This window comes from Bos indicus, chromosome 8 (assembly GCF_029378745.1).
Source record: "Bos indicus isolate NIAB-ARS_2022 breed Sahiwal x Tharparkar chromosome 8, NIAB-ARS_B.indTharparkar_mat_pri_1.0, whole genome shotgun sequence".
Lineage (NCBI taxonomy): Eukaryota > Metazoa > Chordata > Mammalia > Artiodactyla > Bovidae > Bos > Bos indicus.
Genome location: NC_091767.1, coordinates 29,368,505 through 29,389,126, shown reverse-complemented (window position 1 = coordinate 29,389,126; position 20,622 = coordinate 29,368,505). Strand labels below are relative to the sequence as shown.

The window sequence follows — 20,622 nt, the reverse complement described above, 5'->3', positions numbered from 1 at the left end:
TCATACTGAGTGAAGTAAGCCAAGGAAAGACACTTATATATGGAATTAAAAAAATAATACAAATGAACTTATTTATAAAACAGAAATAGAGTCACAGACACAGAAAACAAACTCATGGTTATCAAAGCATCAAAGGGAGAGGGATAAATCAGCAATTTTGGAGTAGCATTAGTATCTATTAAAACCATAATAAAACATCCACTTACACCCACTAGAATGGCTAAAATCACAGAGACTGACGATGTTGCAGAGTAAATGGATAAATTTTGTCAATATTTGACCACAAGTTATCTTTCATTGAGTGTTCTGTTATCTAATTGCACTTTGTCCAACCTGTCTGGCTTCATAACCATCAGTGCCTCTTATATTGTTATAGGCTTGGTGCTATGAGATCTTTCATTGTTATATATTTCCAAATCAGTGGGCTGGGATTCCTATTTAATTAATAAATGATAGACTCTGCCATGCTGCTGACTGAGACAATCTCCTGACTTTCTTCAAAAGTTTGAGATGGAGAGGCTAAAAAATAAAACTGTGACATAGACACAGTTTATCATAAAAGAGCTATGAAACATCATTAAGGTCAGCCCAAATCTGTTCTGAACTACAGAACTCCCTCCAAGCTCCTAAAACAAAGCCAGGTAGATGTTAGACACTCAACACTTGAATGAATGAAGAAACACTCGAGTTCCATGAGGAAAACAGAAACATTAACAAAGAAGCATCAGCCAAATGAGAAATGGGGCTTCTTACTGTTCCCTGCAAGCTTGGGCAGCTGTAGTCCACGTGCCTTTCTGCTCTGTGATCAAGGAGTGGCAGTAGCCTGAATGATGGTGCCACCCAGCTGGGCAGGATTTATCTTCCACCTCCTGAAAAATAGTTGTCCATGCTCACATCATAATGGTCTTTACAACCTAGAGTCTATTCTCAACATAGAGAATCCTGTGAGTCCTCTAACGAAAATAATTTTGTCACTAGAAAGGAGGTCAGCCCTAATCCCCATTCTCCACTTTGAGAAACACAATGGCTTCTTATGGGACACGGTAAAGTCAGCCATGTTTTAGTTTTACACCTTTTAACATTATAATAATTGAATAAAATAAGTAAGCCTCTTTTTAAATTGTAGTGCTTAACTACTGTGTTTTGTGATTTTTAAAGCATCAACTGGCCATCTTTTCCTCTTCCCCCCTCAAAGCATAACACAGTAGGCAGAGGAAACAGCAGTGGACAGGGCGCCTCCTCTCCCTCTCCTGGCTTATGATGGGACTTGCTACAAGAAAAGGGATGTGGCTGCTCGGCCTGTGTCCCACCTTGGTGTGGGGGCTCCAGGATCTCCAGGCAATTCCATCGCACTTGTACAGTTTTTGGAGGCTTTCTTCAAAGTGGAAGAGTCCCTTTAATTCCGGTGTGCAGTTCTTTGGGAATGAGGGCAACGGGTCCTATGGGAAGGAAAGGTAATTTAGATCTGACACCCTGTAAACCGATCACACTGTTACCTCTTTTAGGTCATCATTTGCTGAATAGTGTTTTAACTGAGAAAACTATCCCCAAACTTGAAGGCTGTTTTTCAGCTCAGGAAACAGCTTATTGTAAGGAGAGTAGGAAGTGAAGAGATTTTCATACCTGTCTGGGGAAGTGTGAGCCGGTTGTGGATTCCTCCTTATCTGCTTGAGGCGGTTCTGCCACTTTGGTTGTCTTTTGGGGCTCACTAATAAAGGATACATTGGCCTTCCTTCTGCGAGCTGGGGAGCCGTCATCTTCCAGTTTCAGGGAAATCACCCCATGATACTTGAGGAAATCAGCAAACAACAGTGAAGACAAAACAAACAACAAGACAGAAAACAAAAACATTTGTTGTAAAAACAGGCAATCCAAACACTGGATCAAGATACAGAGATAAAAGGATGTTTTCCTGACCACCCAAGCCTCTAAACAAAATTCAAACAGGATTGTAAGGAAAATATATAAATATAATAGTTATGAAAGGTAGTTTCACTAGATATTTTGCATCCATAAAATACAAAAAATTTAGCAATCCTCTCAGACTCAGACAGAGGAGCCTGGCAGGCCTGGGGGTTGCAAAGAATTGGACATGACTAAGGGACTGATCACATGCATTGCTTACACAGTATATACGCTTACGTTATAGATGATGTCTGTTCTATTTTTATAAACAGAGGATGGAGGAACCTGAAATCAACAGAGGAAATAAACAGGAACAAAATTGGCTTGAATAATAATTCATAATAGGGCAAAACCCTTCCAATAAGATTTTTTAGTAACTAAAAATTTCTAAACATATTTTTAAAAGAGTTTCCAAGCCCAAATAATGGGAATTTTTAAAAAGTCACTGGACTAATCACAACTTATCAGTGTTGACTCATCTATTCTTCGTCCCAGTTAGAAAAGACATCCTTGTTTTTTTGGTACATCTATAGTGCACAGAGGTCCAAGAAACACCACACACACACACACACACACACACACACTTACTCATGAGTGTATGCCTGGTGAGAATGCTATGCTAGTAAATTCAAAGCCATGGTTTCTACACCCAAATAATCTCATTCTTTTTCAGGACCACGAGTCATTCCCTATCTGTCTTGATCACAAAAGGAACCAAAGCAGAAATCATAGCGATGAGTCAGAATATCTATCACTTCAGCCAGTACAATTAATGAACTATGCTGATGTTTGTATGTAAAAGCCACTTCACGATGGTCCAAGGAACCATGAGAATGTCTATGGCCCCCATTCACTGTAAGAAGCAAAACAGCTTCCTCAGCATTCCAGATTACTTACTAAGATCCTTTGATCCCTTTCATATGCACTCCACACATCAAAACCCAGGAGGTCCCCATCCTTACTGTTTTGCCATCCCCTCGGGTCCTAAGCTTCACTGGAGAAAGATCTTCAGAACCAAAGTCCCGCAGGGCGTCACCCCTGGTGACCGCTAGCTGCTTGGAAGTTGGAAGGGGTCTTCTTTCCAGATGAAAGGAATCAGAAGTGGTGGGTGAGGAAGCCCCTGGGGAGAGCAGGTGCCAAATGCCCTTCTCCCATGCACTGGGCATGTTTGAATTGAAGGCATATGAAGGATGGCACTGCCCTGGTGGCACACAAAACGGCAGGTCAGTCCATTTTACACAAACAGATAAGTGATCACATCGACGAAGCTTGTCATTAAATTCAGATGGATGATTTTCCCACCAGATGTTGTCTTGCTGCCATTTGCCAGAAACCCCTTTTCTCTTCATCAGTTTCCATACAGGAAAGCTATGCCCTTCTGCACATCTACAGCGTGATTATGAGTCATGAAATTCATTCATAAGCCACAGATGAAAATCACTGTGGTGACTTTATAATCATCCCATCTACTTGGGAAATAGACTGCCTTCATTTCATATCAACAGAACTCCTCCGTGTCATTGGGTTTATTCCCTGATCAAGTATCATTCCACAAACACTTTTACTTGTTCACCCTCTCCCCAGTCTCCATAGGTAGAAACTGGAATTGTTGGAAGATGTTAGTGAAATCAGATAACAGTTATTCAGATGAGACTTCAACTGTTAGAGCAAAGACTCAGTCAATCTTAATGGCTCTCCTTTGATTAAAAATATTGCCAGTTAGTATGAAAAAAGTCTAAACCCAGAAGCACGTTTGGATACCTTATACTTCATCTGTCAAGTGTGTACTTCATCTATGTATGTACTTACTGTGACCAGAAAAGTCTACTGGAAAAAAAAAAAGACTTTGGTGAGGCAAGGTGGTGTGAAGAGATGTGGAAATATGAGTATGGTAAAGGAAAGAGGAAAGTGTCTATATTTATTATAGAATGAGAAAGAGAAGTGGAGATAACTAAGCAAAGAAAAATATATGGCCCATAGGGCATGACCGGTGTAAAAACTGGAGTGTAAGACTAAGCATTGTAACTGGACACTTGTCAAATGCTAAAAAGACGAATAAGTAGAGGGTATTTGGCAGGAAAAAGTCAGCGTACCAAGGACTTTGGCTGATCTTTATTTAGTTCACAGGTTGTTCTTTCGCATATACCATCCAGGACCTGTTTGGCTCTGCAACCCAAGGTTATTCATTAATATTCTCCAGCTGCTCCTGAATCCCCACGCCAGCTGCACCTTTCACATCTATTTTCCTCCCATTCCTTCCTCCCTCAGAATTTTCGTGGTCACACTACAGCGAGGGCTCAGATTTTAGGCATTAAGAGCTCTCTTCCACAGAGGAAGGTAATTACAGCCCTACAAACTCGGGGCAGGGAAATAATTGTCGATAGATTCTCACCAACATTGTTTCCCCCTTGGTGAGAACAACAAACGGGTAGGGGAAAAAAAACAATGAGGCACTGACTTGTTGCTTTTCTCAAACGATCGTTCTTAGCAGGAGGAAAGCCACATGAAGCAGAAAGCAGAATAAAGGGCCTACATCATGACTGAGGTTGCTTTCTTGACAAGAAATGAAGCATTTTGATTTGAAAGCGTTATCCAGCACGCTGGCTGTTGAAAGTAAGCAGCTACAGTGCCAAGACTCCTCGTGATTTCAAGATGAGGATCAAAAGAATACCTCCTTTTGAGTCCAAAATTTTCACTGCAGTTTTTGTCTTTGTGCCAAGAACCGCATTCACGGGGGAGTTCAGAATTACTTCAAAGACCTCATCATCTTCCTCTAATCCGTCATAGGTAATTGCTATATTCCACATCTTAGTTGACATTCCTACAAGAAGTAAACATTTTAATTACTCTTTAATTGCTATTTCAATCAACTAGGTGTCAGCGAAATATATTAATTAACATGTCTGCAGCCAGACTGCAGTAGCCTGAGTGAGCCATTGTACAGCAACCAACTTGCTGAAGTCGTGCTGTTCTCCCAAATAATATTAAAAGACCACATTTGTTCCTGGACAATGATGATTCCGTTTAAATGCAAACACTGTAACAAAAAAAAGCAAGCTGCATTAGGGAAGGGATGAACAAAAAATGGTGAGCTGTTGAGACCCCAAGACTTTTTTTTTCTTTGAGAATTTTTTCCTGACCTGCCCCTTCTCATCTTAAGAATAAACAAGTACTGCAATCTTAAAATCTTAATAGTTTGAAAAATCTTAAGATGTTGATGCAGTCAGAAGTGATTATTGGATGGTACTCCACGCTATTCATGGAACCCTTGAAATGATTGATTTCTAACGACAGCTGCTTCCATCGGCTGCCCTACTTCCTGAGATACTTGTAGCCCACAAACGCTTTTTCTGATGATGTAATACTCCAGAGTTTGATATCCTCCTGTGGAGAATTTATAGGCTGAGGGGTTCTAGAAATAGATGGAGCCAAATTTTTTTCTCTCTCTCTTTCTGTCTGCCTCTGTTCATGGAGTTACAATCAAGCTTGGATCACAGTAACTTTGCGAACTTAATACAAAACAGTTTTGATGTTACAAATGTATCTCCAGCCATCCTGTCACCACTCAGATGGGATGCAAAGCAACCCCGGAAACACATAATTAATGTTGGAAGAAACTTCAGAGATTGTCGAATCTTGACCATTTTCCATGACATGAATAGCCGGACATCCACCCCAAGGATTTATTTAGAAGAAAAAGAGTTGGCAGGAAGAAAAGAAAGTATTGTTTAGTGGAAAAAGATGGCTCAATTTTAAGGGGGAAAAATAAACTTATGGTGTAAGATTCAAGAGCTAAGTTTTGAAACTTTATTCTGGATCATTTACTCATCAGCTATTCAAGTGCTTGTATTTCTATGTGCTATGTCTTTCAGTTGTGTCCGACTCTTTGCGAACCCCTGGACTGTAGCCTGCCAGGCTCCTCTGTCCATGGGATTCTCCAGGCAAGAATACTGGAGTGGATTGTCATGCCCTCCTCCAGGGGATCTTCCTGACCCAAGGATCAAACCAGCATCTCCTGCATTGGCACACCCATGAACTCATCTACATAAATAGTTAAACATGTTTTTTCTAGCATTCTCATCTAAAAATCTGAATTCTTTTCTCATTGTTTTCATCTGCCAACAGATACAGAACAGACAATAAATACTACACGTATGTGGGCTCCAGAGTTGGAAAGACCAGGAGGGTGGAATGGGAAAACAACATGAGCAAAGTCAGAGAGCAAAGCAGAGGCCTTAATCAGGAGGGCTGAGCAGAATAGCTGGCTGGAGTAGAGGAGTCTTGCCAGGGAAGAGAGGTGAAAAGGCAGCACTGACATCTTGTAGCCAGACTGCAGACAGCCCTGGACCCGAGGTGGTCAGATTCAGACTTTAAACCACAGGCAACAAGGAAGGCTCTTGAAAATGGGTGTCTTAGAAAACTGAAACTGAAAAGTGTTACGTGGGAAGATTTAGGGGCCCAGGCAGGCGAGCAAAGAAGCTAGAAGTTGGGAGTCCACATAGGTCGCTGTTGTAATAAACTGGCATGAAGAGAAAAGACTTGACAATGAAGAAAGCATATGAATACTAGGACTTTTAATAATTAGAGAGCTGTTTTGACTCTCAAAGCCCATAAAGTTAAGCAGTGGTCAAATAAAAATCCAATACAAAAAAGTTTTTTTCCAAGTCTCAACCATTTGCCCTCTTATTTTAAGAATTTTTTTTAAAATTATAGTAGCCCCATCCTCCCACCTTTAAAGAAAACCCCTTAAAGTTTTTTTTTTAAACCTTTATGGAGTAGAACCATATAATTAGAGAAAAGCTATTCAAAGTTTCATTGAAGTGCTTTTGATTTGTTTGCCTGCATTTCAACTCTGTTTCTATGTCTACCAGGTGTGCACATAGGAACTACTTTTTTTTGGTTAATGAGGTTAGAAATAAGAATTTTCTTAGTCTTTCTTTTTCCTTCCTCTCCCACCTTCAAGGTGCAAAGTATTTGTGAAAGCACAGTGATTATAAACAATTTCAGAAGGCTTGAACTGGCCCCCTGTTCCCATAAACAAAAGGTGCTGAAGAGGAAAGAGAAGTGTCAGGTTATGCAGACAGAGCCCACTTTACAGAGTGAGTTAATTCCTGGATATTTTCCTGTAAAACAGATTTCACTATTGAAAGACATTTTCTCAATGTTTTTTTTTTTTGCAAATGCCACATGAGAGAGCTGTTCCTTTGGAAAACATTTTGACTCTTAGGCACAGTGAAGTCTCAATTAAGAATGCAGCAAAGCCTTCAAGAACACCTATTTTAAAGGAAAACAATCATTTTCTTAAGAATATTTGCACTTTGACTCAAGATTAGACGCAATCACAGGATGCCAAGTAGTCAGGGTTTGTTTTCGATATGGCGCAAAACCGCAAGGTGAGTATAGATCACTAGGGCTTTAAAAAGTCCCTCATTTTCTCTTCAGCTTCCTCCAAGAGCTCGCCACCCTTAAAATATTCACTCTGATTTCTCAATCTCTGTTTCTTCCCCAATCATAGAAACTGCTGCTTTTAAAGAAATGAACAGATTACTTTGGGTAAAAGGGGTGGGAATGGGGATGAAGACATCAGATCTGAAAGAGGTAAGGATTAACAACATGGGAGTAAGTAAGTATTTGCAGGATCAGTGGACAGGGGGAAATGTAACATTTTCTAAAGGAAGATATCAGTTTATGAAAGTTTCTGGCTAATGAGCTCCAAAACAATGAGCAGCCAAGTGCTGTTTCATTTATAAACTGTATTTACTTATTTTCTTCAAATGTTTAAATAATCTCTAAACTTCTAACTATTTAGAGCCTCCAGAGGTCTTTAGTATCTACTCAAAACAGCATGCAAACTCTTCCAGAAAAATGGGTATTTCTCTTACCCGGAGGAACCTGCAAGGGGACTGCTCAAAATCCACCCAAAGCCCAAATCACTCCTGATCTTGTCACAAACAGACCTCGAGTAATAAAGATGACAAACAACAAAGACTCTTGCCTCTCAAAAAGTGGAAAGACCGAACCTGCCTTAATCTGAGTACATACAAGTCACAATGCAAATGTATCACGTCCTTTTGCCTTGAGGTTTATCAGAACCAGTGCCTGTGGCAACTCAAGGGTAAACTTCAATACGTAATAGGAATAGTTCTTCTCACCAAGGGTGGTCAGGCTGAGGAACACACTGAGGCAAATCAGAAACTTAAGCATCATAGGAAGGAGGTCAATAGCAATATTGGGGTGGTTGTTGTTCAGTCGCCCAGTCGTGTCTGACCCTTTGCGACCTCATGGACTGCAGCATGCCAGGCCTCCCTGTCCCCCACCTTCTCCCAGAGTTTGCCCAAGTTCATGTCCATTGTATCAGTGATGCCAACCAGCCATCTCATCCTCTGACACCTTTTTCTCCTGCCCTCAATCCTTTCCAGCATCAGAGATTGCTGCATGTGAAATGTGAGGCTCTTTTTTAATAGGTTGTGTCACTCAGAAATTGCTACATTGGAGTCCTAAACTTATTTGGAAATAAAGGCATTACAGATGCAATTCACATGAAGTCATACTAGAGTGGAGTGGACTCCTAATCTATTATGACTAGTGTTGTTATGAAAAGTGGGAATCTGGACACAGACACACACAAGAACACCCGATTGAGACAAAGGCAGAGATCGGGTGATACAGCAGAAGCCAAGAAAGCCCAGGGATTCCAGCAGAGCATCAGATCATGGAAATGAGGATAGAGCAGACTCCCTCTCAGCCCTCAGAAGGAATCAACCCTGCCCACATCATGATCTTGAATTTCTAGCCTCCAGAACTGTAAGAAAACAAATTCCTGTTTTTAAGCTACCAGGTTTGTGATACTTTGTTAAGACAGCCCCAGCAAGCAAATATAGTCACCTAACATCATACAACTTGCAGCCATGTCCGACTCTTTGTGATCCCATGGATTGTAGCCCGCCAGGCTCCTCTGTCCGTGGAATTCTCCAGGCAAGAATACTGGAGGGGGCGGCCATAACCCTTCTCCAGGGAATCTTTCCAACATCAGAATTAAACCCGGTTCTTCCACACTGCAGGCAGATTCTTTACTGACTGAGCCACCAGGGAAGCCTGAACTGCAGAAAGGCATTCTTTTCTATGTTTAATAGTAAGTTATCAGTTTTGGAGTGGTGGTGGTATTCAGGCAATTTTGTTTTGCCTTTGCCAAAACGTCATGGGTCAGTGGCAGACAATGGCAAAAGTTTTGATCAGGTGGCCGACTCTCAGAGTACAGAACACATCCTCTGCAGAAGAGCGCAAAGGTTCAAGCCCTGGCTGCCTCTCACAGCCTTTCCATTCACCCCCGGGCAGGTGATCGAGGTCTATCCCACACAGACGGTAAGAGAGAGAACCATGCAGTACAGTGAGGGAGAGCTACCAGCCCCCATCTTTAGCAGCCAGGGAAAGGGGGCATGGCTTCTACCTTGGTGCTCCCGCCAGGCACAGTTGCCAAAAGTATGTCTTTTGGGCTAAATCCCCTTCTTCTGCTGCTATCTCCTCTAAGAAGTCTTCCAGGATTTTCCTCAGCCAGAACAGTGGCTCATCCTTGGGGTCTCAATGCACTCTATCAATGAGTTGTTCTCATGTCTGTATTTCCCAAAGGTTAGAACATCTGTGGGGGCTTCCCTGGTAGCTCAGCTGGTAAAGAATCCATCTGCTATGCAGGAGACCCCAGTTCAATTTCTGGGTAGGGAAGTTCCCCTGCTACCCACTCCAGTATTCTCAGGCTTCCCTGAGGAGGCTCAGATGGTAAAGAATCCACCTGCAATGCAGGAGACATGGGTTTAATCCTTGGGTTAGGAAGATCCCCTGAAGAGGGGAATGGCTACCCACTCCAGAATTCTTGCCTGGACAATCTCCATGGACAGAGGAGCCTGGCGGGTTACAGTCCACGGGATCACAAACAGTCAGACATGACTGAGCAACAAAACACAGCACAGCATAGAACATCTACGAGAGTAGGCTCCATGCTTTTATACTCACTTTGCACCAAGCAAAATTCTTCCAAAGGCCTAAAGCAAAATAGGTGCTATCTAATTAAATAATAGTTTTCCCTGAAAGCTGCTCGTATCAAGCTATTCCAAGACAGATAATTTAGAAATGCCCTTTAGGAATCCACATGACTATAACATTCTGAAATTTTCCATCAAAATATGAGGCAATTACATTATTTCGGCTTTGTGTCAGACCTTTAAATCATGTTTTTAAATGGCCTTTCTTCTGGATTTTTGGATGTTTGCTTTAATATTTTATACATTTTATTTGTTATGATCTTTCATCTCATTTAAAATAAATATCCACTAGTAATAAAATAAAATACAAAGCACAAAACCTCAAGGCCAAACTGATCTCTCTGGAAGCGAGGTAATACTGTTCCTTGAGGAGTTCTAGTTGGCTGAAGTTGCATAATAGTCTGTCTTTTCCACAATCTCTAGACTGTCTTACAAAAACATGAAACAAACTGTAGACACACAGCGTACCTGGGTCAAACTGCACCAGCTTAGATGGAGTCATGGTGAAATCCTTTCCAACTGTAGCTGACACTTGGTTGACCTCAAGAGGGAAAAAAGAGAAGACGTTCTTTTAACAAAAATATGCTGTGATAGAGAAATGCTGAGTCTAATCTCATACTAGACTAACTCATGTTCTTAAATCTGTTCCTAACATAAACTATCTTTTATTATAATACATCATTTTGGATCCATCTTCCTTAAAGTTACCTTTTTCCCTAGACTAATATCAATGGAAGGACACATAAAACTTTTTATTTTTTGGCTTCTCCTTTATAAATAATTCAGTTGTTGGAGAAAGTAATGTGAATTTTAAACAATATTTTTCTCTTTGCTACAGATACCATTTTATTCCATAGCCTTCCCTCTACCCCAACATGGTCCTAAAATCACGCCTTGGAGGAAAGGAAGGGGACAGAGGAGAGAAGAAAAAGTGGGCTCTCCTGACAAATAGAAGGCTGCTCTGTCAGTCAGTTGGAGGGATCCCGCAAGCTCAGAGCGCAGCCTTCGGACCAAATGAATGAAAACAAGTCCGGTCCATTCTCCTGTCTGGAGGAAGCCATTCCCCTTCACAGACAGGAATGAGCGCTCTGTGGGGATGACGGACCTGGGGAACAGCCACACAGAGGCCACCAAACCCTGAACTCAGGGCTTTAGGAGTTCCTTCAAGTAAGTTGTTAAAAAAAAATTGCTCTAATCTAAAGAGACTACTGGCTGCTCCCCTGTTCCCCTTTTCTGGGGCTGAAGGACAGAGATGATTTAAGGACTCTGACATCGTGCCCTTAACTTCCCCCAAGGAGCCTAAATATATGTGAAGAACACATATTTAGTTTGAAACATGGTTGAAAAGAGTTCGAAAAAGAGGCTTCAGCTGGTTTGAAAAAGAGGTCATTGAATGAGATGTTTGGGAAAGTGGGTTACTCATTCCTTCACTTTCTTACAAGGGACGAAGGGCACAATTCAAAATGCACAAATTGCTATTTCTTTGGTCTCAGATGTGATCTCCATTTCTACCAAAGCCTCTAACATCTGCCAGTGGTCTGCAGTGGAAATGCTTTGCTCAAGAAGAGTACTGCCAGGTGAATAAAGATGCACATGTAGAGACCCAACATGTGGACACAGTGCGGGGAGGAGAGGGTGGGACGAACTGGGAGAGTAGCTTTGACATACATACACTACCACTGTAAACCAGCTAGATATAGTGATACATGGACATATATACACTAACATGTGTAAAATAGATAGCTACCACGTGTGAAACAGACAGCTGCTATATAGCACACAATGCTCAACTTGCTGCTGCTATGACCTAGATGAGTGGGCTGCAGGTGGGAGGGAGGAAGGCTTAAGAGGGAGGGGATATATGTATACATAGAGTTTATTCACTTTGTTATACAGCAGAAACTAATGCAACATTGTAAAACAATTATACTCCAATAAAAAAAAAAAAGAAGAGCACTGCCTCCTAAGCCCCTATTTGCCCTTTCTCTATGATGCCAAGGCTCCTCCCGAACAACCTTTCCCTGTGGAAAGGCAGCCCATTGTACACCTGTACCCACCATATGCTGGGAGTTACACTTCCCCGTGTGGTTCTTGCACGTGCAATTACCTAGTATTTACCACCACTGAGTTCACAGAATCCTACGTGGGAAAAGAAATGGGCTAAGGTGAAGTGGTTGCAGCAGCCAGTCGGGTGCAGGTTGGTGATTCAAACCAAGGCAACAACAGAGGATAGAAGCACTTTCTTAAGCAGCCAATCAGCTCTGGTCTAAAGTGGCAGGCTGTGCTGTGGGCAGAGTGGTCCCTGAAAGACTCAGGCTGTTTGAGAAAGGCCTGCAGACACAGCTGGCAGCTTTACTGTGCGTGCTCAGCTTCAGCAGACAAAAGATTCCCTGTCACACCAGGTCTTTTCTTCCTGCCTGGCAAGGTGAACAGTTCTGTGGCCCAAAACTCCAGCCTAGAGCATATGGTGCTTTCTCTGGAGGCCCAGATTATTAGGAAACCACCACGCAGTCTTTCTTTTTCCATAACCAATGTACTGGGAAGTTATAGGGGACATCAAGTTATCTGATCCTTTAACAATCATAAAGCACCCATAGGTCAGGAAAACAGAACCTATGCCCACTGGAAAGATAAATGCTGAGTCTGGTATATAGTATAATCTACGTGCACAAGGTTCTGAAGCTGATTTGAACTTACTGTAACTGAGACTTCACTGAGATGGCATTTCCCCCCAGAACCTAATATCACTGCTTTTTTTCCCCCCTTTAGATTGAGGAGGAAGTCTTTACCAGCATTAGTATGTACAGGCTTTTCATGCTCTCATTCTCCCAATGTGCAGTTTTTCTAGAGACTTCTTAAAAACCTTTCCATTCTAGAAGCCATGGTTGTGCTCCATGTTCCATGTCAGTGGAAAGAAATAGCAGGTGACTAGTCCAAAATTAATTATTGAAAATTTCTTATATTTCAGGCTGCCTCTATTGCTACATAGCCTCTTAATTTTGCATGACTTGGGTGATGCGTAAGATAGGTGTAATCCCTGATTTTTCTCATCCACTGAGACCATAGGTGATCTTGGTGCATGCTAAGAGAAAGCCATACAGGGACTGAAGTTTGCAGACAACTTTCCTTTCCAAAGCAGAGTTTGGCCCAAGTTCACTAAGTTGGGTAGATCTTATGAAATCAAACTTCAAGAGTTAAAGACCAGATTTTAAAACTAAAGATGGGTTAGAAATAGAATATGTAGGAGCTAATGTATCTTGATAAATGATGGAGGGACAAAGAGGTTTTGTACTTAGACTTTCTGGAACAGAGCAACACTCCTGCAATTTGAAGTTTCCTCAGTTACTCTGAGTTTCTTTAAGGAAATAGTCAAAGGCACCAACCAGCAACCTAGGCTTTAGCTTGAAAGATGATAGTTTAGAGTTGTTACCTGTACAGTCACAAAGGCTGAATCCATGGAATATCCCCTTCTGGTAATCTCCAAGGGTAGCATGCCCATATTCTCACAGACCTCATATTCAGTCCGCGACCACTCAATATGAGACCAATTCAGTTCCAAACTAGGCATGTAAGAAAAGAAAAAAGAAAATCATGAGAAATGCAAAGTGGAAGCCTGTGGGGCTCCTCTGCTGGGTATAAAGCAACCGCTGGTCCAAACTGGGAGAAAAAAGTGGTTCATCAACCTACACCAGTGCTGCAAACTCCTTGCATATGTTTGGTACCTTTTAGTTCACAAAGAATATCTACTAGCATTATCTCATTCGTTACTCTCAGTGCTGCTGTGAGGTAGACAGAGCATGTATTAGAATTTTATTTTATGAATGTAGAAATAAGATTAAAAGTCTATCCAAGGTGTGCGGTTATCCATGATAAAGGAAGGGACTCAAATTTGAGAGTGTTTGGAAGGGAAAGGAGCAGGTGGTTAAGTTCAAGGAGAGGTTCATTTTTGGAAAGGACATTGATATGAAACTTCTCTCCTATATTTTGGCCTCCTTCAATGGTACAACAAGATCATTTCCAGGCACAGATCTTCTCTAAACTCAGGTTCAGTTTAATAACAAGACGTCTTTGAGGAATGTTTAGGAATTAGAATGTGCATGTATTTTACAGGTTTACCCATCCCTCCTCTGTGTATGTGCAAGGACTATACTAACATATAGCTTGATTGCAGCGATACAACTGAATAAACCTGATGAAGACAGAATGGTCTTTTTTTCCACACTATGTCTAGTGAGTCCGAAATTTGATAGAAACTGACTTCTTTAATCCTCATAATACAAAGAGGTATTTTTTTGTCTTTTTCCTTTTCTTCAGAAAAGAACATTGAGCTTGCTGCTGCTGCTGCTGCTAAGTCGCTTCAGTCGTGTTCGACTCTGTGCGACCCCACAGACGGCAGCCCACTAGGCTCCTCCGTCCCTGGGATTCTCCAGGCAAGAATACTGGAGTGGGTTGCCATTTCCTTCTCCAATGCATGAAAGTGAAAAGTGAAAGTGAAGTCGCTTAGTTGTGCCTGACTCTTAGTGACCCCATGTACTGCAGCCTACCAGGCTCCTCCGTCCATGGGATTTTCCAGGTAAGAGTACTGGAGTGGGTTGCCATTGCCTTCTCCAACACTGAGCTTAGAGAGGTTAAATAACTAGCTTGAAGGCAAAATGCTATGACAAAGCTAACAGACAGCAGAGATAGAGTCCTTAGCATAAATCTGAAACCAAATGTTTTGTTCCTTCTCTACCATTCTTCTTCCCAACTAAAGTTCTCCATGACTCTTGTGATCTGAGCTCAAGCAGTGGGCTACAATTTTATCTTTATCCTGAAATATTTCCCTTTTTGAGGTGAGAAAACTTGAAATGGTTCACCTGAACAGTTCTCGTCAAAGATTTCCTTACATTTTTTTACCCGCTGTAACTGGCAGCAACATAAAAGACATGAATGGTCTTCACTATGATCATTTAAGTCGCTTCCATTTTTTTTGGTTTTATTCATTTTCCTTTCACTCTCCATTCATAAAACCCTCAGAGTTTGCCTTACTGTATTCCCAAACTTCCACTTAGATTCAGGTCTTTCCTCTAGACTTTTAAATTTACTTCTTACAGTGTTTTTCTTTGCAGAGCTAGAAATTCTGGGTGCTACCGAGTAGACCATGGAGTTCACAAATTTCAAAGAACACGCCACACATTCCTGGAGATTATTCCTAACAGAGAGTAATAAGTTTGTCCTCTAATCAACCCTTTATGTCCTTGCACCAATCATGTGTCACAGCCACATCCTATATATTAAGTTCACTAGCAAAACAAACTCAACAGCACTGTGTTCTACTCTACCGACCAGCAGCCAGTGAGACAATGGTAGTGTGGAAGCATGGACTTATTCTAGAGCTTCAAGAATTTGTATTCATATATGTTTATTCAATCAATAGACGTGACATTTATTGTTATTGGCATGCTGGGCTTCACAAAATTTTGACATGAAAATAGGATACTTATATTAAATAATATTGGGAACCTCATGGGCCTTGATGAAATCGATTTCAAATCTGACAGGAGACAGATCAAGAAAGAAAGAAATGGCAATGCTTAAAGAATCACAAGATAACAAGCAACACGGATGTTATAAATGCCAATAGAAATAACATGTTGCAAAGAATTCCTCAAGGATCCAGCCAGATAAGAAAGGGGAACAAAATCAACAAGAATGATTGGAAGAGAAAACAGAAAGATAAAACAGGAAGGAAAAGGGAGCAGTGGGAACCAGTGAAATAAATACACAGAGATGGATTTCAACTAAGTCTGTGTAAGGTTCAAATGAGTTTCAAGGTTCAATCTTCTAAGAATCTATGTATTGCTAATGCTAACCACGACCAGCAAAAATTCATCAGTGTCACTCTGCAGGTCCAGATGACCTTGAGGCCTAAAATGAAGTGTGATTTGATTGCTGATCTAGATCCATAAGGGGATCATGCAGAGTGACATTCAGTTTCAAAGCATTAAGGGTTTTGGTGTTTGGGAACCTGCACACATCACCCTGATACATCATTGGAATGCTGCATGATGCTTAGAGGTTAAGGTTATAATTACACAATGTTCTATTTTACTTTCTTATAACTATTCCCTACAAACAATAAATGCCTATTTGAAAGCTATGAAATTTAAGCCAGGCTATATATTTTTCAGAAAAATATTTAAATCATGAGGCACTTGCATACCCAGAGGATATGTGTGACACATGCTTTGAAAGTGTTTTTTTGTTTTCTACAGTATTGTATTTAAGAAGGCCTTTCTACACTGAGCCTACAGTTGCTTAAACTCAACACAAACACTTGAAAGAAAAGTTAGAGATGTAGTCAGTCGCCTGGGAATTCTCCCTACAAGAAGCCATACAGATAGATGTTTGCTATCATGCAGATAACCAGATGCAGAAGCCCATTAGAGAACTGTGGAAAGCTCTGGATTGGGAGGTGTCAAGCAGATGGGGGTCGGTTCACATCTTCACATTTTAATGACCCCCCTCTTCTGAAGTTTACAGACACACTTTCTGTGAAACCCACATGGCAATCATTGTGAGTCAGCAGGATGCAAAAACTCCTCAAGCCCTGAGGTCAGGATTTCTTGGCCTGGGAACTACTGACATTTGGGACCAGGTTTCTTTGTGGTGGGAGGCTGTCCTGTGCACCGTAGGATGTCTCCCAGTGGGGACTTCCTCACTGATCTAGTGGTCAAGATTCTGCCTTCTGATGCAGGGGCACAGGTTCTATCTCTGGTCAGGGAATTAAGATTCCACATGCTATGGGGTGCAGGCGAAAAAAAAAAAAAAAAAAGTTTAGTAACATCCCTGGCTTCTACTCACTAGATCCATTAGAGGCAGCCATGCCATTCCATTCCAGTTACAACAATCAAACTGTTTCCAGACATTTCCAAATGTCCGTCACGGGGAAAGTCATCCCCAGGCGGGAAACCTTCCTGAAGTGATTTCATAGACTCATCACAATGGAAAAGTCTATTTAATCTATAAGCCAAGTTTTGGTTCTCAACAACTGTCATGAATGAAAGACATAGTCTGCGGGGTATGCCCAGACTATTTAATTTCTATTCCTCCATCCTATGTCTTTCATGATGTAGGGCTGAAACCATCACAATACTGTAATTATCCTCTAATTAAAATAAAAATTAAAAAATAAAGGCAACAGTACCCAGCATATATAATAAAAAGATATAACATCTCACATGAAAAAGAAATTAAATGGGATGAGACTTCCAGTTCTTCTTTCAGTCAAAGACAAGACAAACTGTTTAATTACCCAATTTAGCGATCCACCTCCAAAGTCCAGCATGTGTGATCCACTTTAATCTGATTAACTCTCATTTCCAAAGTACATATAACATACTATTTAATTCACTTAGGTACTAAAGGTCTGCAGTTCATTGAGGTATCACCAAGTGCCTTGTAGGGTGACTGGGACATAGTAAGTGCTCAATAAATATTTGCTCAAGGAAATAATGAACTTCGTTTAACCTACTATTTGAAAAGCTAAATTGACCACTGAAACATTTTTTCTTCCCAGCCTATTCACATATTTCACACAATTTGAAAAGAAAATCTCTAGGCCAGATGTTTTCACATGTTTTTTTCTAGCCCTGACTTATTCTGGATTCTTTAGGTCATATTGGATTGTATTAGCTTGAGAGAAAGATGGCATTGGTAAACGACCATTCTATCATAAAGCATGATGTCTTATTTTCTAAGGCACATTCATGCTTCTCAACATTTGACAGTATCTAGAAACAGCTTTATTTTTCACAATGGGAGGAAGGGGATACTGGTGTTTAGTAGGTGTCGTCCAGGAGTGTTGCTAAATACCCTTCAATGTACAGGACGCCCAACTCACCCTCCACCCAAGCCCCACGACAAAGAATTGTCTGGACCAAATAGTCAAGAGTGTTGAAGCAGAGTCAAAAATATACACTTTCTGATATTCTATTTTGTGGCTGTTGTTGCTCAGTCACTAAGTCGTGTCTGACTCTTTGCAACCCCAATGACTGCAGCATGCCAGGCTCTCCTGTCCTTCACCATCTTCCAGAGTTTGCTCAGATTCATGTCTATTGAGTCGGTGATGCTATCTAACCATTTTGTGTCTACTTGGTTCATTTATATGAAGGAACAATGAACCAAAAGAATCATTTGGAATCAAACTTTATTTTGGGATTTGGGACATTAATCCAGGTTAACAAGCAAATGTAAAAAAGGTACTTGGCTGCTCTCTGCCTCAGTTTCCTCACTTCCCCAAGTACAATAATAATGAGTCTGTACTTCAAAGAGGTTGAATGAACCTTAATGAACACTCATTAAGTACTCTGAGCTTCTCAGTGAAAGATTTTATAGTAGCTAAAATGGTGATTAAATTATTCTTATAACTAGATCTTCACTTATAATCAAGTAGCATATGACTTAAGAAAATCAAAATGTTAAAAAATATTTTCTAAGTATTCAATCCAAGACTTATCAATTCAAAGAGGATGCTATTAAGCTCCATAAAAATGCTATGAACACCTGTGTTTGCCTTTCTGTCTTTCTCTCATGATAATGGGGAAACGGTGCTTAGTCAGGAAGCAGCATAGTGAGTACCCCAAACAAGTGCTTTGGAGTCAGACACATCTCATAACCACTTATTAGTGTGTGATTATGGTCAGTTACTCAGTCTCTCTGGACCACAATTTTCATCATCTGTAAAATGAGGGAAATTACATTCATGTCAAATTAAAATTTGTTAATACGTATAAAGCACCTGTACACAGTGGGTACTTAATAAGGCCTATTTCCCTTTCCTTCCTCTGTGGTTTCTTAGATCTAATCTAGAGACAAATACTTTAACTTCTGGCTTGCAAGTAACGTGAAAGCTTTACCTAACCAAGAGTTTCAACCTCTTTCCCTATAACGTGTTTCATAAAAGTTGTTAAAGCATTTCTAAGTTCGCCTGCTAGGGAGGAGAAGGGTCAAGGTGCTTGGAATCATGGAGCAGCTGGGGAAGCAGCCACTGAATTATGAAGAACTTCAGCAGGGGTCAGCTTTCGTTTTGAAGCTCACCTTTTCTGCAGTGGGTGCAAGAAAGAGGTCAACACTGAATGCATGTTAAGAGACTGCCTTGGTCAGACGTCAGCTACATTCTGTGGTCTACAAAGGTGTTTTTGATGAATGATGTGGTCCTATGTGACAGAGTTTGGGTGGGAGGCAGACCATCTTGAGATTCACACTGGACATGAGAACGGCATGCTAAGGCATGGGCCGAGAAGATGAGCACTCACACTGAGGTCAGGAGGTCATGGTGCACTGTGGGCTCTGCCATTTATTCACTTAGTGGCTGCTGGCCAATTACTTAAATGCTTTGAACCTGATTTCCTTATCACCCTCAGAGAACTGCTTTGCAGATTAAAACGGAAAACATATGTGAAAGCACCTAGCACAGTGCCTGAAATTTAGGCACTTAACCAAATCTAAATTTTGATGCAAATTCCCATGGATTTCAACATTTTATAGTAACTTCTATTTACAAATGTCTCCTAAACGTATTGCATGAAAAGCTTGTGCCATGAGCTATTCTGGGGCAGGGTGGTCTTGGTTTTATAATCAAATCATATTGAGATATGTTGCATATTATATCCCTCTCTTGAAGATTCCCAATGCACACACGCATCTTTGTGACTTTGGCAATGTGATGCATTAGTGAGTCATAATAACTTGATCACATCAAGATTTCCCAACACCATTTCTAATGGAAAGTCTATTGACCCTTTAGGACTGATGCACTACAGAAATGCTGCCATAGCAAAAACGTATGAGCAATCAAGACTCCGGGACAATTCTCACTGAACATGAGTCCTCCTTATTCTATAAAGAGCCTCCTTTCTGCTCCTGATTGCATCCACCAGTCCCTTTAGCTTCATTGCAGAATGTTTTCACCCCTTGAAATATACAGACTATTAACCTATTAATCCTAAACCAAACCAGAACACAAAGTTCACTGCATTCAGATTATTAACAAGAATATGGATTGTTCACTTTGTGAACATCTCAGAGTCCATTTCTAACTTATGGGCTTTAGCTGGCTACCAAAGGCCTCTGGAATACTATTCAGTCAATCATTGTCCCCCACATGAATGCACAACAGTAGTAATCACCACCGCAGGTCATGTTTGTCAAGGACTTTAAATAGATGCTCCCACGTGTTTTACCTCATTTGTTCCTCTAAATAAATTGTAATACTGCCCCTAATTTACAGATGAGATAACTAAGATAACTAAACACTTGACCTAGGTCAGTGGCAAAGTCAAAGCCCAAACCTGTTCTTTGGCTCTGAGTCCAGTGGTTTACCGTACATTATCTATCCCATTATCCCCAGTTCATTAGCCATGGAGTACACACTCATATTGAGACCTGTAATTTACATTTAAGCTCCTTGAGGAGTAAGTATTCTTCCTTTCTTGTTGCTTTGATGGCCAAAGATTGGAGAAAAATATGGAGCTGAGTCTGTTGCTTCTTTCCCCTTAGGCCAGTTGAGCACACTCATTAAGAGTGGGCAAGAAGTCCTTTAATGCAGTGAGGAAAACCACGGATTTGAGAGTCATAACTTCTGTACCAAAATCTTAGCTCCTTCTCTGATGAGCTATATGAGCTTGGAAAAGTCACTTCC

The 20,622-nt window shown here is 40.9% G+C and overlaps 1 protein-coding gene across 4 annotated transcripts in view; it reads right to left on the bottom strand.

Annotated features, from left to right (window-relative positions):
• The window catches only part of FREM1 (FRAS1 related extracellular matrix 1), a 178,293-nt gene that overhangs the window by 9,584 nt on the left and 148,087 nt on the right, over window positions 1-20,622 (bottom strand). For all 4 annotated transcript variants that reach the window (XM_070794530.1, XM_019965913.2, XM_070794531.1 and 1 more), the window contains 8 exons: window positions 13,372-13,501; window positions 10,410-10,482; window positions 4,577-4,726; window positions 2,868-3,106; window positions 2,143-2,190; window positions 1,624-1,788; window positions 1,311-1,439; window positions 754-869 (listed from right to left, as the gene is read on the bottom strand). In XM_070794530.1, the coding sequence (XP_070650631.1) occupies window positions 754-869; window positions 1,311-1,439; window positions 1,624-1,788; window positions 2,143-2,190; window positions 2,868-3,106; window positions 4,577-4,726; window positions 10,410-10,482; window positions 13,372-13,501 (1,050 nt within the window). The remainder of the gene's footprint in view (window positions 1-753; window positions 870-1,310; window positions 1,440-1,623; window positions 1,789-2,142; window positions 2,191-2,867; window positions 3,107-4,576; window positions 4,727-10,409; window positions 10,483-13,371; window positions 13,502-20,622) is intronic.